At 49.2% G+C, this 20,013-nt stretch overlaps 1 protein-coding gene across 10 annotated transcripts in view; it reads right to left on the reverse strand.

Moving 5' to 3' along the window:
* Positions 1-20,013, reverse strand: part of Tln2 (talin 2) — a 433,269-nt gene that overhangs the window by 8,516 nt on the left and 404,740 nt on the right. For all 10 annotated transcript variants that reach the window (XM_004628856.2, XM_023712443.1, XM_023712434.1 and 7 more), the window contains 3 exons: positions 13,242-13,347; positions 12,280-12,404; positions 1,077-1,202 (listed from right to left, as the gene is read on the reverse strand). In XM_004628856.2, the coding sequence (XP_004628913.1) occupies positions 1,077-1,202; positions 12,280-12,404; positions 13,242-13,347 (357 nt within the window). The remainder of the gene's footprint in view (positions 1-1,076; positions 1,203-12,279; positions 12,405-13,241; positions 13,348-20,013) is intronic.

Here is a 20,013-nt window from a genome sequence, read left to right on the forward strand (position 1 = left end):
TTAAGTGCCTACTATGTGCTAGGCATTTTTGTCAAAACTGACTTAAGTAACTCACAAAAAAAGAAGCAAGCACGCTACACTGAACCTTATTTTTATAGTGAGAAAACAGTTTATGGGGATGAAATCTTGGACCAGAAATCATGTGGCACTGTGAAGAATATAGGCTGGAAACTCAATGGAAGTCTGATTTTAATGTAAGATCCTTTTACTAGTGTGAGCCACTGGAAAACGTCAGTGAGAAATGGCTTAGTGCCAGGGGTTCAAATCTAGCAACTATGATGCAGCTGAGTCCATGAGAGCCTTTTAGGGGGCGGAGGCCCAGCCTGCGGTCCAGCTCCACTTCCACCTGGACCCCAGAACACAATCCTCTCTCTGTACAATGACCACAAAGGCCTTTCAGTGTCAAAGAGGAGTGACTGACAATGACAGAGACCACAGTGCCCAGACCTACAAGGTTCCTGGGGTGCCTCTGTATTTGAGAAGCACGGGTAGTCTGGATGGCGTGGCCCCAGGACACATGACACCTTATAAACCACTGCACCCTAATCTTCTGAACCCTAAAGACCAACACTGCTTCTATGCTAATGCAGAGAGGATAGGTGAAAGGAGATAAAGCAGGCTCAAACAATCGCTCATTTAATCTTACGTGGCTCTTCTGACCAACAGGCTCAGACAAGTGGCATTCAGCTCTACCCAACAGGGCCGTGTGGGGCTGGAGAGTGACGTATAAGGCCCCTGACTCTGGTGCTTATTGGGCTGGTCACCAGGAAACAATGTCAGCTTCTCTCTTTAAACGGCTGAACGTACAGTGGGAATGTAAGTGTCTTGTTCAGGCCCGGATCACTGCCTGGAGCAGGGCGCACTCCTTAACAAGAAGCAGATGAGAGGCCCAGAAGCCAAATGTTTTATTTAGTTGGCCGAGTCAAGCATCCAGAGTCTCTGTGGTTGGGTGAAGACTGGCAGTGGAGGGAAGGAGGCCCGGCAGGCACGTCCTCTGGGCCAGAGCCTGTCTCTGCTTTCCTGGGTGGCTCCCCTGATGGGAACCCCCTGCTCCTGGCCCAGCCAGGCACACTCACCTTTCCTTGGGCCACCAGCTCCCTCTGGGCTGCGGAGGCAGATTTGACCAGGGCACTTGTGGCAGCAGCAATGGATTTAGCAGCTTCCAAGATCTGTTCTTCAAAATCCAGGGTCTCATCTGCTTGCTATAACCAAAAGAAAACCATGTCACGTGCAATTCGTACCCAGACAGGGCGCTTCCTGCAGCCTGCTTACTGCTCGGCCACCTCAGTCCTCGTGTGCCTAGGGCTTTGGGCTGACAAAGCGTACCGCCAGGGGAAAGGCCTAAGAAGTCGGGGTGCCTTCCAGCTGCTGCCTCCCCTCCACCCACTCTAGAAGGTAAATGGCGTTAGCGGTGACATCCTACGCAGAGTCTCCATCAGGAAATGCGAGAGGCTATTTTTCCCAGGCTAGAATCTTGCAAGAGACCTGCGCTCACCACAAATTAGATCTATTCCAATAGTCCCAGAAGCATCAGACAACTGCTAATCAAGATTTAAAAGTAGCGAGTGGTGGCATACTCTGCCCGAACTTCAAAACTAAAAAATGGGTAGAGGAAAGGAAAGACGGCCGTTAGTTCTGCAGTCTTATTTTTCTTGGACAGAACCAGAAACAAAACAGTGTTTGCATTTCTGCGGCTGAGCACACAGCGTGCTATGGAGCAACCACAGACAGCCCCATGGCGCAAGAGCAAGGCAGCGTGACATCAGAGGCGGCTGTCCAGTCACGGGCGCTGGGGCAGGGCGCCCCTGGGCTCCGCAGTTCACCACTGAGACAGGCAGGAAGGGGGCAAGGAAGCAGCTCAGGGGAAGAGGGGCGCAAGGGTGAAGACTTCAGTCCCAGGCCAGGAGGGAAGGGGCACCGCACGGAGGGGTGCTCAGACTGCACGGCCCCAAGGCCTCCGGAATTAGCATCCTACGACAGCAAGTCACTTGGATTAGGCTGTTTTCACTCAAAGAGTAGTGCAGGTGTGGCTGGCACCTTTCAGGTCTTCAGAAAAAATGATGCTACACAGCAAGGCTTGTGTGATAAAGTACACGTAGCGTAACATTTATCCCTTGAGCGGGTTTTAAGCAGATGAATCAGCAGCCGGAAGTGTACTGACAATGTTGTACAATACTGTTGTACTTTTTTTTTTTTTAAATATTTATTTTATTTTTATTTATTACATTTATTTATTGTGTGTGTGTGTGGCCAGCTCAGCCCACCAGGGGGCAGGGCTGGCTGGCATGTGGTGCTGGGGATCGAACCACGGTCCCTGTGCTTTGCCAAGCTTGTTTGAAGTAGGTGCTTTAGACCACTGAGCCATCTCTCCAGCCCCATGTTGTACTTTTTAAGTGCCTACTATGTGCTAGGCATTTCTGTCAAAACTGACTTAAGTAATTCACAAAAAGAGAAGCAAGCACACTACATTGAACCTTATTTTTATTTTTATTCTATTTTATTTTATTTTTGGCGGAACCAAGGATTGAACTCAGGCCCTTGCGCTTGCCAAGGAAGCGTTTATTCTACTGAGCCATCTCCCTGGCCCCTGAACCTTATTTTTATAGTGAGAAAACAAGTTTCTGGGGATGAAATCTTGGGCCAGAAATCATATGACAGCATGAAGAATATAGGCTGGAAACTCAACAGAAGTCTGACTTTAATGTAAGATCCTTTTTTGAGCCACTGGAAAACATCAGTGAAAAATGGCTTGGTGCCAGGGGTTCAAATCCAGCCTGCCACTGGCCTGTAGGAAACACAAGATAGGATTCTTAGTGGCCACATCTTAGGTCACGAGATGCCAATTTTTAAAAAATACCTCAGGTTGTTAAAATAAAATGCCAGTGTAGAAGAAGTGGTTGTGAAAAGTGACAGAAATATTTTATAAGTTCTAAGACAGAACTTGTACAAATTTAAAAAAAAAAGTATGTATTTGGCATAGGGTCTCACTACACAGCTCAGACTCCTACTGATCCTCCTGTTTTCAGCCTCCTCAGTGCTGGGATTACAGGTGTACGTCATACCCCTGGTCTGGGTGGTCAGCTCAGTGCACCAGTGGGCAGGGCAGGTATGGCCTGTGGTGTCAGGGATCGAACCCCAGTCCGACCCTGAGTTTGCCAGGCAGGTGCTTAGTCCGCTGAGCTACCTCGCCGGCCCTCAGATTTTTCTTATTTCTGACACAGTCCTGTTCAAAGAATATTCAACACCTTTTTTTGTACTGGAAATCAAACTCAGGACTTTGTGCTTGCCAGGCAGGTGCTGCGCCCCTAAGCCATTTCCCTGGCCTTCAGAAAATATTCAAGAATAAGAAGTGGGCTCATCTTTACTGGATCCTTGTTGGATTCATGGTGTACCAAATCAGTTTGCTGAAAAACGCCTCCTGGTAAGACACCGTCGCAACAGGTGCCCTGACGCATAGGACCCCCGTTATTTCTCTCCTATCTACAATTATTCTGACACGTATAGCCTGAAAACCAGGATGAGTGTTTAAACTGTAAAGAATTATAGGACGAGTCATGTGGCCGCCTTCCTGCTATAGGCCTCCCCCTGCCTTCGGACACGCTTGTCCCTGGCTCTCGCCTCTTTCCGAGACAGGCCTGGCATACTGCTCTTTTAGGAGTGTCTCCAGTTCTGCTGCTGCAGGCAACTTGACATCCTAATTGACTCAAAAGGTTTGTGGCCATCCTGATTTTGGGCAAGAGCCCCTAAGCCACATGGTGCCAAATGGTGTCAGACCTCACTGTCCTCACGAGCCTGCTTTTCTGCTGGGCGGCCCTTGGCAGCGGCTTTTACTGCAGTTTTGGTCATGCCTCCTACAGACAAGAAGGAAGCCTTCTGCAGTGGCTTCAGGAAGTGGCAAGAATGGTGGGCTGCGTGAATTTGAAGTGAGGGGGAGTACTCTGGGGGGCATTCGTGGCACTGTGACTTTTACTGTAAGAAAGTTTGAAAATTAAATATTCGCCACGTAGTTTGACTACCCGTGTGTACGTCTTGCAATGAAGAGCCTTTCTAGAAGTTTGTTCTGCAAAAGGCCGTCAAGTGCACAACAGGTTAGGTCGGTAGAGACGCACGGCACTTCTGAGTGCCAGGGACGCTCTTCCACGGTCACTTCTGCAGCTTCCCAGACTCCTGGCTCAGGGGGCCGCAGAGCTCCAAGCCTGAATCCATGTTTTGTTTTTTATGTATTTGGCACAGGGTCACGTGACGTAGCTCCGACTCGTACTGATCCTCCCGTCTCAGCCTCTCCTGTCTCACACGCCTGGATTACAGGTGTGTGCCACCACGCCGGGGGTGGGGCCGGCAAGGCATGTGGTGCCGGGAACCCGGTCCCTGCACTCGCCTAAGCAGGTGCTTAGTCCGCTGAGCTGTCCGGCCGGCTGTCTGAATCTACTTTCTAACACCAAAGGCTTCCAGGTTTGGTGGTTTCCAGTTTCCCAAATTTCAATATTTAAAAAAAAAAAAAATCCTTAAAATGAAATGCCAAACCTTACCACGGAGAGGCTTGAGACAATCATCTTAGCACCACCGAGCCGAAGTTTCTCCCATGTTTTCAGCTGCCTAGAGATTTTCGTCAAACCATGCTTAAAATAGACATTCAACTCAGGAATGCTTTCGCCACCCACACGTTGTTCTGGCCTTGGCGACTGCTGTGATGCTATTTGATGGACTCCTGCCGTTCTTTCCCCAGCGTCTCTATGCTTTAAAGCACACACAGCACGAAGTTTTACCTCCAGGAGGTGTTAGCTGTGGTCAGAAAGTCCCAGAGCCCCCTGAGAAAGGCTTCATAAAGTGGACCATGGCAGCAGCAGGTTCAGAGGTCGGCAGGCTCAGGGGCCCTGCCCAAGCCCTCACCAGCCCTCCCGCCCATCGGCCGCGTCCTGCCTTTCTCTACGCCAGGGTCACCATTAGGATGCAATGCCCGCTGAGTCCACCTCAGCCTTGCCTGCAGCAGCAGTTAGCATTTCCTCACCCCAGGCACCTCGCAGCCTATGGGAAAACAGGCTTGCTCGAAGCCCAGCAGGGCAGGTGAAAGGCCCAAGCACGCAGCCAGGGTCCTGCGACTTCCGGCTCCCACCAGTCTGAGAATGGGATCTGGGAGGAGGAAGAAAATCACAGGATGGGAAGGAGTTCATAGGCTTTGTGTCGCTGCAAAAAGAGAGGAGGAGGCTTGGTCTTTGGCGGGCTCCTTCTACATGACAGCACCACACTTAGACTGCAGGGGGCGGTCACAGAGCAGCTCCCACGGGAGGGCAAGTGCACCAGCAGCAGGGCTCCAAGCAGGAAACCTGCAGATCAGGTGAGGCGCCACAGCCCTCCAGCTCTGGGTCCCCTCTGAGCTCTTCAGTGTCTCATCCCCACTTTCTCTTGCAGTCGAGAGAGCTCACAGGCCCAGCCCGGGACAGTCAGATCTGTCCCCCTAGCTCATGGAAGTCCGAAGACAGCGGAATCTCCGCTCCTAAGTATCTGCTCCTGACAACGGGATCATGTAGTCATTTAGATTTTTACAGTGAGTTTTGAAGAGTATGGCTCATCCCGTGTGGGAGGCCATTTATACACCTCCATGACGGGGGGCATCAAGCGAAGGTGATCGCCGCCCACAGTTAAAAGGGTGGGCTGAATACAGCTCTTGCCGCACAGCCACCTGGGTGCCTGGCTGGCGATGCAGACTCTGCTTCGCTGGGTTTGAGTGTGGCCCGGGAATCTTCCTTTCTAGGAGATGTAGTTGTGGGAAATGCCACCTTATTAGGTGGCAAAACCAAACCCAGGTAGCTTAATCCACTCTAGGTACACAGATGTCCCTCTAGCACAAAGCCTCCGGCAGAGGCACCTACCCGATATATGTCTGCTGAATGAATGTCTCCGTTTAGGAGTCTCCCAACTTCCAGCCCAGTGCTAGGAACAGGTACGGGCTAGGAGGAGACACGCGCACAGTGGGCACCTGCACTGTTTGCTCACTGCCCACTTCCGGGCGTTGGGGTGTGGTGCACACACGGGGGTGACCGACCAGCAGGCCCTAGCCTGTCTGAGGACACAGGCTGTTCACTGCACGCGTTGCTTGCACCCCTTAACTACCAATTCAAGGCTTGTGACATTCAGGCACAGACACAAACAAGCAGACACAAGAAATGCTCTTCTGCCACTAAACAGGAACAGGGTTAACAGACACAGGCAGCGCCTACTCTGCCTAGTGTAAGCATCAGCCCCACTGTGTCTCTCAGGCTGTCTCCTTCGGTACAAGGTCTCTGTCCTCAGGCCCCACCACTCACAGGCCTCCGGCCGGGGCCGTCACCAGATCTTTGCCCCGTCTCCCCCGGCTTGCCCAGCAGAGCCTAGCCCAGGTACACTTCTCCTTGAGTGGGCTTTGTACAGCTCCCAGAGAGGCCTGGGCTGCTTTCCTGCTTGTGATGCTCTGCAGGACAGAATTTTCTGAAAAAAGTTCCTCTTGGGAAAGGCTACATTTGGGGCTGGATCCTGTCCAGGCTCAGGAGAGCTCGAGGGGCCGGTTTCCCACTTTCTCAAGTTTCAGGAGCTAGAGGTCTCCCTGGAGTCAGAGGGCAAGCAGACAGCAGGGGTAGTGGGAGGCCTTTCCTCATTTTTCATTTGTTTTTCGGCCTTTCAGGGACTTGGAGAACATAATCTCGGCGGTGACTCACTCTTCCCTCCCTCTTACCCCTGCCACACCGTGGTTGCAAGGCCATGATTTGTCTATTTAAAGCACGGCTGACTCATTACAGTAGATGCTTAAGACGATTAGTAATTCATTTTGTTATTTCTATTATTACTTTTTTTTTTGGTGTGTTTTTTAAAATAGCTTTGCGGGCTCTGGGCGGAGCTGGCTGCTTTATGTGTCTCCAGCCCACGTGAGACCGCTCTGGGCAAGTCCCTTACCTCCAAGCCCTACATTCTTGGTTCCGATGAAGATGCTACTTGCCATCTCTGCTTACAACTTTTTTTTTTTTTTTTGGTGGAACCGGGGATTGAACTCAGGTCCTTGTGCCTGCCAGGGAAGGGCTTACTCCACTGAGCCATCTCCCCGGCCCTCTGCTTACAACTTAATTAAGAGTTAAATCACAATTCAAAGTTACAGGAAGTGTCAAGGGACACGGGATAGACTGAGCTGCTTCCTGAGGCTCCCTCGGCAGAGGACTGAGGACCAGGAGCTGGAACACAACTTGGGCACTGGTCCCCTCCCCCAACCGGTGACTTCCGGGGCGCACTGTTTTCCCCAGGTATCAGTCTGTCAGTTTTCTGTTTGTACCAAGAGGAACGAATACTCTCTCCTACCGTAGCCCAGACAGTTATGGCTGCATATCACCTTCTTTAGAAGCAGGAACTGTCTTCCTTCCACCCTCCTCCCTGCTGTGTCGTTGATGACCGCCCCCACCAGTCCATCCCCCCACCCTCAGCGTGGCCCCCCTGGCCAGGGCTGAGCACAGGGAGAGCCTTTCCTCCTGCGCCACCACTCTGTTCCTGCAACTCCGCCCCCCTCGACCCCCATGAACTTGAAGATGCAGGAGCCCAAGGCACCAGTAGGAGACGGCCCCAGAGTCACAGCCCTGCCTGCTGCCTCCCTCCTCGAAGCCTGCATGGAGGGAGGGCGGCCTCCCTGGCAGCACATACGTGCCAGCACTGGTCCTTCCTCAGAGCCTTCTGCACACGCCAAGCAGCAGCTCCTGACGTCACCTTTCCACTAGGTTTTGCGCTTTTCCCTGTCATGGAAAGTCTTCCGGAATGCTGGCCATTGAAAACAAGGCCACACTGACTGCATCAGAAACAAAATATAATGCAATGGATGCCGTTTATCTTGTAAAAGTAGTAGCGTTTTGTATATGATTCAAATGACCTCGGGGGAAGAGGGTAGGTCCGCATCTAGGACTCCTGAAACATGGGCTGAACAAGGGGCAGAATCTCTCCCTTCTGGGCGGCGAGTTCGGCTACCAGCCTCTTGCTTTCAGTTCTGAGCCCAGGGCCTTGCACGTGGTAGACGAGTGCTCTAGCCCTGCGCCATATCCTCAGCCCCCAAACCACTAACTTTTAAATTGAAGATCAGGAGAAAAAGGAACCAGATAGGAACACTACATCTCTGTATGCATGGAGGCTATCATCCTGGCCTTTACTTATTCCACGTCACCAACATGAGCGGAATCCTCTATCTTCCCATCCAGCATTACCTGAGAGATTCCTTACTTTCTACAAACAAGCTGCACAACTATCTCAAGTTCTTATGAAATATCAATAATTAGGACTTGTTTCTATAATTAACAAATAACCAGTAATACTGATGCAGGTCTCAAATGCTACAGGAAGAAATGAAGTACAAGACAATGAAAGGCAATGAGCACTGTCTTCTAAATCTAGAGTCTAACATGTTCTTTCCTGTTCCTTATAAGCTTTGTTAGGAACCCCCGGAGACAGGGCAAGACACTGTAGGAATATGTTTGATATATAGTTGGATTAAATAACAACCTAATATATCAAACATATCACACAGAGGCCTGCAGCAAAGGCATCCAGGATTGACCGGGCTTGAGAATAGGCACAGCAGGGCTGCAGGGGGTGCGCGCCAAGGCACCCAGCCTGTCTGTGGAGCCCAGGTCTGTCTGCAGGCGTGGTAACGGCGGCAGGAGCGATGCGGTGGCACGTGCGTGCCCCGGAGCTCCCGACAGTCTCATCTTGCCCTGACGCCCTTTCCCCAGAAGAACCCTGGATTCGGCAGTGTGTAGTTGGCCCCTATGCACCTCTAGGAGACCCCCGTAAGAAGAGATGGTCACATGTCAAAGGCCTGAGGTGGGAGTATGCCAGCACTGTCCTCATGAACTGCTCCTAACAACAGGCCACGGGAGAATGCGGTCACACGAGCAGAGCCGGTGAAGCAACATCATCACCCCTCCCCCGAGCTGCTCATCGACTACGCTGCCCAGTTGTGAGCCGAAGGTGTTCACAGGCGCATGCGTGAATACACCTGGGCGGTGGGGTGCACAGAGCTCGCTGCAGGATAGGGACTTAATAGCAACCATTCACTTATGGGACCTGGAGGATCCTTTTAAGGTTACAGAAGAGGATGAAGAGAGATAATTAACTTCAACAGACTGGTTGGTAGGTACCTGGAGTCAGACTATTACTCTTTTTAAAACTGGAGCACTAAATGGCTTTATAAAGGTAAGGTAGATACTCTATTCCACGTAGATGCTTTAATACAGTAGATGGCTCTCCCAGGCAGAAACCAAAACCATGCTTTGGGTGGATGGATTCTTCAGAACAGTTCTGTGGACAGTACCCAAGTGACAGGAGCCCTGGTCCATCCGGAGAGCCAACAGATCCTTGTAAAATGTTCTAGAAGCACCTTTCTTCACATGAAGATGAGAGTCACCCACAGTTTGTGGCTGTAAGTCATGACTCAGGCTGTGAGCTCTGACCTTCCCAAAGGGCCCTCAGCCCACCTGTAAATCACAAGGGTGGGCGACTCAGAGCAGAGTCCGGGGTCCTTACCCAGCTACCGCCGCAGTCATCACTAGTGTCTGAAGTGTGACTACCGCATTACAAAAGCTTTAGATGCAGACTTCTCCACCTTGCAGGCTCTGCCTTACCCTTGTACGTTCTGCATCTACCTCCTTCACAGCCAAGCACTTTTTAGCCACAATCGCAAGCACATAAGCGAGTATCATTTCTGCCCTCACTTCCTGGTGCTACCCAGCCGCAGCACCCAGCACTCCTAACAGCCGCACCACATTCCTTCCAGGAGACTGACGGCCCGAAGGACACAAGCAAACCGCAAAGGCTCAGGGGACCAGCCCGGCCTCCTCTGATGGCACAGGCGGAGTCCGCACTCTCCTCAGCCAGGAAGGTTCTTGGTTCCTCACGCACCTTTCACAAAGATGAAGGAAGCTAACCCATTCACAGTACCTGGGAGGCTGGCACACGCCTTGCCCTGGGTCAGTGTGCCCCCTACCTCACCTATGGGACAACTCTCATCTTGGGCGTTTTTGTACCAAGGAAGATAAAGGTCCCAGAAGAAGCTTATTTCAGTGATGATGAAGGCGGCAACGTGACGTAGTTCCCATGTCCCGAGCCGTCTTGTGTGTCCCTATATAATCAAGTGTCACTGTATCAGCTAACTTAACAACCATCTCATGGGGTAGGGACTCTGGGAACACTGTTTCTGAATCAAGAATCATGGAACTCCCAGACACCACTGCAGGCCCTTCCCACTTACGGGAGGAAGCCTCATGTGATAAACCAAGGCAGAGAGAGGCAAGGCAGCGCCGAGCCTTTAAGTGGTGGTCAGTGGGCGGTCTCACACAATTTTCATTCCTGACGAAGTTGATTTACAACACAGACACAAAGCGGCGATCCGGAAAACAGATCTGTCCCTACATACATTCTTAACTCTGGAGTTTACAGGAAAAACCTCAGAAAAATGTCAGACAACTCAGGACCCTCAGGTTAGAGGCCAGCAGAGAGAACCCTCGTGAATCCTAAAATGAGATGCCGAATCTCTTAAGTTCATTTAAAAAAAAAAAAAAAAATAACAGCGTCTCAAAGCTTTTTTATGATTCACGTCTTACATGAGAATTACAAATCCTTTGTGTCTCACTCATTGCTGCCTAATAGCATTGTGTAGACATTTCTCATGACAACATATGCAGCTTGACAATGTTTATTGTTTTTTAGCCCAGGTCTTGTGTGGTAAAGCTGGCCCTGAGCTTGCAGCAATCCCCTTTCCCCCTGGGATTATAGGCGAGTGCTACCACGCCTGGATGTTCTATGTAATATTTAAATGGCTAAGTAATATTCTATTCCTTTTTTAAATTTTAAAGAGAATTTAAAAAAATGATACAGAATTTCAAAACATGATGAAAGGAAATTAACAATGGTTGTTACACTGCATATTGTCATCTTCAAAGTAGTGGTTCAGATTACCAGATACAGGCATACAAAACTGATCAAACTATTACGCATTAACTGTTCCTTTCAATAAATCCATAGAAATTAGTAGTATGATATCTTAGCTATCTCGTGTGTATGTACATATGTAGTTCTCCTTCCTTCCTTCCTCCTCCCCCCCTCCCCGCTGTCCCTCATGCCCGTTATTCTTTCAGTGTAATACGGAATTACATCTTGATGAAACACATTTAAATAACTTTACAAAGGCGGGGTGACAGTTAGTACGCCAGTTCTGAGGGCCAGAGGTTTTAAGGATGCCCCCCACATCAGCAGACTCCTGCTCTCCACGTGAAGCCATCCTGGGCAGTGCTGCTGAGTGGACAGGTACACTTCAGTGTTCAGGCCTAGCCTTCACCTCCTTAAAAGTCAGGGTAGGACTCTACGCTCACCCAAGCATGGGTCTGTGTGTGTTTTGGGGAAAGAACTAGATTTTTTTTTTCTCCTCCCTTCCTTGTTTTTTTTTTTTTTTAAAGATTTCATTTCTTAAGGTACATGGGCCCATGGAAGGAAAGTCAGTTACCGGAACCATAAGGACTTGCTTGAACCGGGAAGTGGCCATGGGGGTGGGGTGGGGTGCCGAGCAGCTCACCAGGGCAGCCCAATCTAAAAGCATCTTTCTTTGCAGTGTCTTTTTCTCAGAACACACGCTCTTGGTGGTAACTTTTAAACATTTATCTAGATGACAGAGCTTGGTGGAAAACATACCAGCTCCCCACATCCCCCAGTATTCTTGCTGTTGGGTCGTCCCATTTTGAGGTTCACATTGCTCCCTGTTGATTTTAAAAAGAGAGAGACCCAGCACTGTGACCTCCACGTAAAAGGCATAATGGAAACCAGAGAATTCAAGGCTGACAATCCCATCTACGGTAACAAACTTTGGCCAGGAAGCAGCCACCACCTGCTCCATGTAATGGAACGAAATTAATTTTTTTTTTTTTTTTCCGGAACCGGGGATCGAACTCAGACCCTTGCGCTTGCCAGGGAAGCACTTATTCCACTGAGCCATCTCCCCGGCCAATGGAACGAAATTAAGATCGCAAATGCCCGGATTCTCCCTCTGGACACCTCCAGTGTGCTTTTGGGCGCTCAACTTGGAGCAGTCACCACCCACTGGTTTTCCTCTACACTGCACAGAACGTGCTGGGCAGGCTGGGCAGGTTTACGGCTTGTTGGTTTAACCCCAGAGAAGGAGACACGCTCCTGCCGCACCCCGAGCTCTGTGTGACACCCACTGGGAGACAGGCAGACCTGCGGACGACCGGACTGGCGAGCCACATGCCCTCAAAGAACACTCACTTTGGGTTTCGCTCTTGGCTTCAGCTGCTCCAACTTCTTGGCAGCAGCCTCAATGGACGCTGCAGCCCCCAGTAACTCGGTTTCTGCGATGACGGTTGGGTCTTCGGGGTCCACCCACTCTGTTCCTATAATCAGTCCAATAAAAGGTCATTCCTGGTCAGTGCGGCCATCAGGGCCCTGGCTTGCTTACGATGTCTGAAAACCCCACGAGCCACTGTCCAGGGGAACTTGCCCCTAGCACCCACAAACGCCATCTGATGCAGGAGTAAGAGGAGAGCTAAGCGGCTCTGCAAGTTGTGCGCAGCCCTACCCACGGGAGCAGTGACTGAGTCTCCCCCTGCCTTCTAACTCAGAGCTCAGAGGGGAAGAAGCATCCTCAGGAGACTCACGGCCGCCCTCCTCCTTCAGGAATGCGTGAGGCCGCACCCTCCACCCTCTACCTGTAACGCCAAGAAACCTTCCCTGGGCAGAGGACTGCTTCTCTATAAGCACAGAGGGCTGTACACACGCAGTGTGGGTTCTAATCGTGAGGGTGATATTTGAATGAGAACAAATATCCTGATGAATGAAAATGCAGGTAAATATAAACGACCAGGAGCAAGCAGTTCTGGAAGGGATTATACCATCTCAGGAGAAATACAGTGGCACCCTGGCTCACAACTGTTTTTGTTTGTGAACCTTTTGGTCTGGCAAAAGCTTGTTTTGTTCGCAAACTCTGTCAGGTGACAAATGTGCAGAAACACAGCTGTGGCCATCTCTTCCAAAATCGTGGAACAGATTACGTGTGAGCCGAGGTACCACTGCACTAACACACAAGCTGGAGAAAACAGTAGGGAGGCTGTTCCTTTTCACAACTAACTCACTGCAGAGAGCACCCCACTGCAGGCCTGCGCCGGCCGCGCTCAGCCTCCCTCGGACCCCAGGCCTACACAACGAAGAGGAAGGGAGAGGGGCCCACCTACCTTTCATCGCTTCTGCAGCTTGGATGAGCTCGGTGACGGCGCCAGCAACGCGCTTGGAGAAGGCAGCCAGCTGATGCTTGAGCTCTGGGGTCGGTTTCTGAAGGATCTACAGGGGGAGAAGTCAAACGCATGAGGGCCGTGGAGCCACTGTGACAGGAGACACTTCTGGTGGACCCAGCATCAGGGACCCTGGTTCTAAGCTGCAGCTCTGTCTGTTTACTGACAACAAGATCGGGGGGGGGGGCATCCACGATTTGGGTCTTCATGTCCCCACAAAGCTTCATGCAGTTATGAGCGAACCTTTAGAGTCTGTAATTAATTCGTGATCCAGTGTTGGGGTTCTAGGTGTGAGTGCATGCCCGGCTGGGGCAGAGCGCCTGAATGCAACATGAGGGAGACAGACTTGCTCTCTGCGGCCCTCGCTGCAGCCGCTGTGCCTCCTTTTGCTCTTTGCTGCTGCCATGAGCTGCTGCCCTCTGCCGTGTGCCACGCTGCCTTGCAGCCAGCTGAGTATGGACTGAAGCCTCCACAAACCGTGAGCTAACTAAGCCTCTCCTTCCTTAATCTGGGGTTCGGGTACTTTGTCCCACTAATGAGAGAAGAGTAACTGACACTAACAGATTCACTGGGCTTCAGCGTACTCATGGAAACCATCAGAAGCTGGGAACTGAGGAGCAACTAAGGTCTCTTCTGACGGTTCCCAAAGAGGACAGTCCTGGGCTATCCTTTCTTGATACGTTGTTAGTATATAAAGTAAAGGCACACATAAAAATTGCCCAAAGTATAACAACATTCTGAGTGAAGTCAAAAGTCCTGGGCTCAGGCCCACTGGTACCTGAAACCAAGAAAATATGGGACCAGAGGAAAAGCATGATGTGGGCGTCTTGCAGACAAAATCTTTTTTTTTTTTTTTTGCGGAACCGGGGATTAAACTCAGGCCCTTGCACTTGCCAGGGAAGCGCTTATTCCACTGAGCCATCTCCCTGGCCCTGCAGACAAAATCTTGACAACAGCTGTGGTCAGGTCTGTTGCTCCTGAACAAACAACCCATTTCTGGGGTACTGGCCACACGCTCTCCTGGGAGGAGGCGCGAGGATGTGCCTCTTTTGATATAGCTCACAAATTCTTCAGATTCTCCTTTATTTCTTTTCTTTCTTTCTTTTTTTTTGATGGTATTAAACAAGGTATTAGAATCCCCACACTAGGCACTGTGGCACCGGCCTATGATCACAGGATCGAGCCCAGCCTGGGCAACTTTGTGACTCTAAGACCCTGCCTCAGAATATAAAAGTGTTGGGAAGTGGCTCAACAGGAAGTTCCTGGTCTCCATCATCAGTCACAAACCCAGCCCAACCCAACTCTCGAAAGGATAACATCAGGTAGATATATATTTTTTCCTCTAATTCACCCAAGAATAGAAGAAAAGAGACGAGAGTTCCTCGACCTTTTCCAATGCAATCTGAACTCTGACGTGTGCCATGCTGTTCCTTCTTATGTTTGAACCTCTCACCCAATGCTCTTTTCAGTCCTTCCTGAGGGGAATCTTCAGAATCAAACCCGCTAGGGCAGCCAAGTGGAAATGTACCTGTGGTCTCTGCCAACTCTCAGAGCCTCTGACTCAGGGACACAGTACAGATTTTGGAAGCGGACAAGCCTGCATTCAAACACGGCCTCTTTGGTCCCTGGTGAGTGACTCCTGAAACCCTCACAGTCTTTTCTCATCTGCAGCACTGGGATCACGGCCGCCCTTAGGGCTAGAGATCAAATTGAGTGAGAGCTGAGCAGCAGCTCACTCGGTGCTAGGACACAGGAGGCCTTCGGGAAGGCCTAAGTCCCTTCTCCGCTCCCCACACCTTCTCCCACCTGGGCAGGACCCGTTTTCTAGGAGTCTTAAAGAGACAGGCCCCAGCCAGGCCTAATCCCTTTCACCATGGCCCTGTCAGAAACTTAGTAAAACTGGGGTTGGAGGAGTTGGTGGGTTTCATTCTGACCAGTCCTCCACAGCCCAGGGTCCAGGGGAGATTGATGCTACATATGCAGATGGACTGGCCAGTAGTTTTCAAGAATTACTTCATGTTCATCTGTCCCTACCTTCCTTCCTCTGGTAAGCTTTTAAATTTATTCTATATTTGCTGCTTCTGTGGTACTTTTTTTTTCTTTTTACCCCACTCAAAGGGGACCCAAATGCATACTTCACTTCAAATTCTAGGAACTCAGTGCAGACCTGTGAGTGAGTAAATGAACAAACAAGTAGAAAACAGAACAACATCCCCCCTGGGACAAGCCTTAGTAAGATATTTTCAGGAGCAGTTTCCCATCCAAGTACTAACCAGGCCTGACCCTGCTTAGCTTCCGAGATCAGACGAGATTGGGTGCGTTCAGGGTGGTATGGCCGCAGACAGGACCAGTTTCAAAAGAACACTGGAACCATGGACAGGTAAGGGAAGGAGGGTGAGTGGCTTTGACTTTCTAACAAGCCAGTGGGTAGGCCATTGAGCTCTGTGTGGGCTTGGGACTCACAGCACTTTGCGTCCCAGTTCACTGGAAGCCCAGCCTCAGTCTGTTTGTCTCCTAATTGGGTATAAGTCCTTTCCTCAAGAGTTGTAGTGAGATTATATAAACAAGTACATGTAAAGGGATAGTACTAGAATTGCCCTGGTGCATGGCCCGGGTAGCCAGGATTTTTAAGTTCCCCGGGTGGTTGTCCTACGTAGCTCTATCTGTGAACCAATTCTCGATCCAGATGGTTGACATCTGACAACTTAGTGGTAGGAGGCTTGTACCACGTTTACCTAAAAAAATACATGCTATTAAAAAAAACAAAAAACATGCTATAAAGACACCAAATACCGAAAGGCTACAGCTCTGGGTCTGAGTAGCCAGCAGACTACAGGCATCACTGAACGGCTTCTCTTCAGTGGGTCACATAAGGTGGCAGCACCAGTATTTAACAGTGAAAGATGGAATGTTTTTTCCCCTAAGATGAGGCAAGAATTTTATTTGTAGATGTCTGTTAACACTGTACAGGAATTCCTAGCCAGTGCAAAAGGCAAGGATGAAAAATGATACAGACAGAAAGGGAAAAATGGTGTTTTTGTCTCTGGGTGACATGAACATCTGTAGAGCAAATTCTAAGGGATTTGGATGAACAAAAAAAATCAGACTCCCCAGACTGATGAGTTTAGCAAGGTCAGAGAGCAGAAGGTCAGCACATGCACACCGATCACATTTCCATATACTAGCAAGGAAAGTAGGAAATTAAAATTTTACAAAGCAGTATCATTTATAAAAATTTTTGAACAGCGTGGTTAAAGAACAGATATACAAGACCCGAACATTAAAAACTCCAAAGTATTTCCCTCCGTTGCCAAGAAATATTAAACACCTAAAAATCTGGAGCATTCTCAGGTCAGAAGATTCAATATTAAGACACTGGTTCTCCCAAATCAACCCACAGCTTTGATACAACCCCAGTGGAATTTGTAACTGGGTTTTTAAGACACTGAAAATTGAAACGATTACCCCACAATGTTTAATAAGTATAAAGGACCTAGAATGCCTAACAGCGTTTTGGAAAAGAACAGTTAAATAGCTTAAATTACCTAATTTCAAGACTTCTAGAGTAGTTGAGACAAAATGACTCTGGTGGATAGACATAATTTGAGCACAAAGGAAAAAAAAAGAGTCTCATACCAGACTTACATTTATGGTCAACTAATTTTCAACAAAAGCGCTAAACCACCTAGAATTCAGTGGGACTAGAATTTTTTTCCTCCAACAAATAGTGATGGATTAACTGGATAGCCACAGGTAAGAAAATCAATCTTTCCTCTTTTCCTATATTGTATACATAAATTTACTAGAAATGTACAACAAATCTAAATATGAAAATTCAAGATAGCTCAGTGGACTGAGCACCTGCTTGGGCAAGTGCAGGGATCAGGGTTTGATCCCCGGCACCACATGCCGCGCCAGCCCTGCCCCTGAGAGCGCCGAGCCTGCCACTGAGACCAGATGTAGTGGCCCACACATGTAATCCCAGCACCGGGGAGGCTGAGACAGGAGAAGCACTATGAGTCCGAGCTGCATAGTGAGACCCTGTACCAAATATATAATAATAATTAAACACAAAAAAGGAATGAAGTTTTAACACTTGCTACAACATGAATGGACTTAAAAATCATAATGCTGAGTAGAAGAAGACAGTCACAAATGAACCATATTGTGCTTACACGAAAAGTTCAGAACAGGCGAATCTGCAGAGGCAAAGGTCACTGCCTAGGGCTAGGAGTGGGCTTCGAGAAAGAAGTGTGACTGCGGAGAGGGGGGAGCTTTCTTTACGGGTAATGAAACTGTTCTAATGCAAATATGGCGACCCTTTCCTAACTCCGTAAGTACACTAAAAACCAACGAATGGTATACATTAAATGGATGGATTGTATTGTATGCAAAGTATACTTCAATGGCGACATTTAAAGATAGAACATCGACATGGTATCAAAAATAGGAGAATGGGAAGAAGAATATAACTCTAAAACTGACTTGGTGACTTCTGCAAAGAGCAAACTTCAGTTCATCTTCCTTGTTTTCTATCAATTCATCCCAAAGGCTTAATACCTGAGGTACAGCGGATGTCTTTGGTTTTATGTTCTCATTTATCCAAGTTCTACCTGCATATTCCCCGCCCCCCCGCCAATGCCGTCATTTTTTCTTTATTTTTCTCTTTAGTAATACACACTTGCCCGCCTTGCTGCTCTGCAAGACATTATTAATGAAAGAAAAAGACGCGGCACTCCCCTAGACAAACTGCAGAGTGCAAAACTTGTATCCAGCAGTCTTGGTCACCTTCTCACCACTGAGACACGATACCTGCTGCCCACAACTTACAAGAGGCGAGGTCGGTTGGCCTCGTGGGGGAAAGGGCACAGTGGAAGAGCCAGGTGGAGAAAGCTGCTCACATCATAGGGGTCAGGAAGCTTGGGAGAGGGCAGGAGCCAGCGAGGGAGACGCAGCCCTTGAGCTCCTACCTCCAGGGAGCTGCCCGTCCGACCCGCTCCCACTTCCGGGCAGCATACATGGCTATGGACTCATTAGAGAATAATCCATTGGTGCCCGGTGCACTCCTGTGATCCACCTTCAGATCTCCAGCCTCTGAGCACATGAATTCCAGATCCAAACCATAACAGCAGAATGTATCCTCAAAGCTCAACCAAACAGGAAATCCCTAACAGGGAAAAGACCACAGTACAAACAAGATACGCAGAAGTGCAACAAGAACATAAAAAGATAATCAACACTGTAAGCTGAAACCAACAGCTGACTCCTCAAGCAGAAACCAAGGTGTAGAACACCCAGAACTTTCATCCATGGCTGGCAGAAATGTAAAACAGCGCAACCGCGATGGAAAACATGGAAACCACCATGATGGTAGTTTTCTTAGAAAGTGAAACACTCACTGATTCTTCATCATACTAATGCTTCTAGGTATTTAACCAAGAGAAATGAATGCGTCCTGATGGAAAACTTTTATATATGAGTGTTCTTCATGATTTTTTTTGTAATAATCAGAACTTGAAAACAATACAAGCGACTATCAACAAGGGAGTGGATAAACACATTAGGATGCACCCATACAACGGAATACTACGCGGCAATCAAGGGGACAAGCCATTGATGACGTATGACAGTGTGCATGGGAATGAAAGATGTCAGACAGAAAGTAGATGTTCTGTGATTCCACTGATCCACAAGTCTAGAAATACAAACCAAGCCATGAATGGGCAGCAGGTCAGCAGCCGCATGGAAGTCCTGAGGGCTGATAAGCAGTCACCAGTTACTCTGCGGCGCTGCTGCTACAGATGACTGCACTCCCATCAGGGCTCCAACTCTACCCTTTTAGGGAGTGCTGTTTATTGCGGATTAGTGACACCTCGTTAGAGCTGGAAATGCATACAGGTGTGGCGGGAGAGCCACTTGAATCATCAAGGTAGAATGAGGAAACACTTGTGCCTCCAACACAAGAGCCCTTGAGGTAGAGAGAGTACCACTGTGGGGCGCCGGCGGCCCTCTAGGCAGCCCGGCATTAATTAGATAAGGTGGGGGAGAGGAGTTCTATTTTTATTCTACCATTAACTCAACACAACCCCTAATAGCAGGTAACAGAGTCCAACTTAGTTCTGCCAGCAGAAGTGAATTTTAACTCTCTTTAGAGATCTCACAGTCTTGCAGAAATACCGAGGTGCACAGCAGAGCGGCTGCTTCCGGCCCTGCAAGGATCGACGCTGCATTACACAGCAAATGCAGGCGGCTGAGATCCCCATGGGTGTCCCCAGAGCTGCACTGAGCAGCTCCCAGGGCACCAGGGAAGTGGCTCAGGCTGCGTGAAAGCCTCTCCATGGTTGAGAGCTGAACAGATTCTCCTAAAGCAGGACCCCCTGGAAGGGCTCTACCTGGGGAGTCAGTCTCTCCGTTCCAAGAGGTTCTGAGTGACCTTCTGGCCTGTGGCCCCCTGCAGCTTACAGACCATCCTGTGCCGCTGTGCTCCTGTTTCTCTGAGGAAGGTGGGGGTGGCAGCAAACGGCCCAAGGCTTAAGACCACATACATTTAAGAGTGTTAAAATCATGGTGCCTACTTGTGCCTACAAAGAGGAGAAAGAACTGGAACTAGATTGCAAAAAATACAAAATTAGTGATTGATGTATTTCTCTAAAATTAAGGGCCAACCTAGCCTTTCAAGGTCAGTGAAGACTCGGGACATAGGAGAACCTGTACT

Source organism: Octodon degus, unplaced genomic scaffold, assembly GCF_000260255.1.
Source record: "Octodon degus isolate 3935 unplaced genomic scaffold, OctDeg1.0 scaffold00026, whole genome shotgun sequence".
NCBI classification, from domain to species: Eukaryota; Metazoa; Chordata; class Mammalia; order Rodentia; family Octodontidae; genus Octodon; species Octodon degus.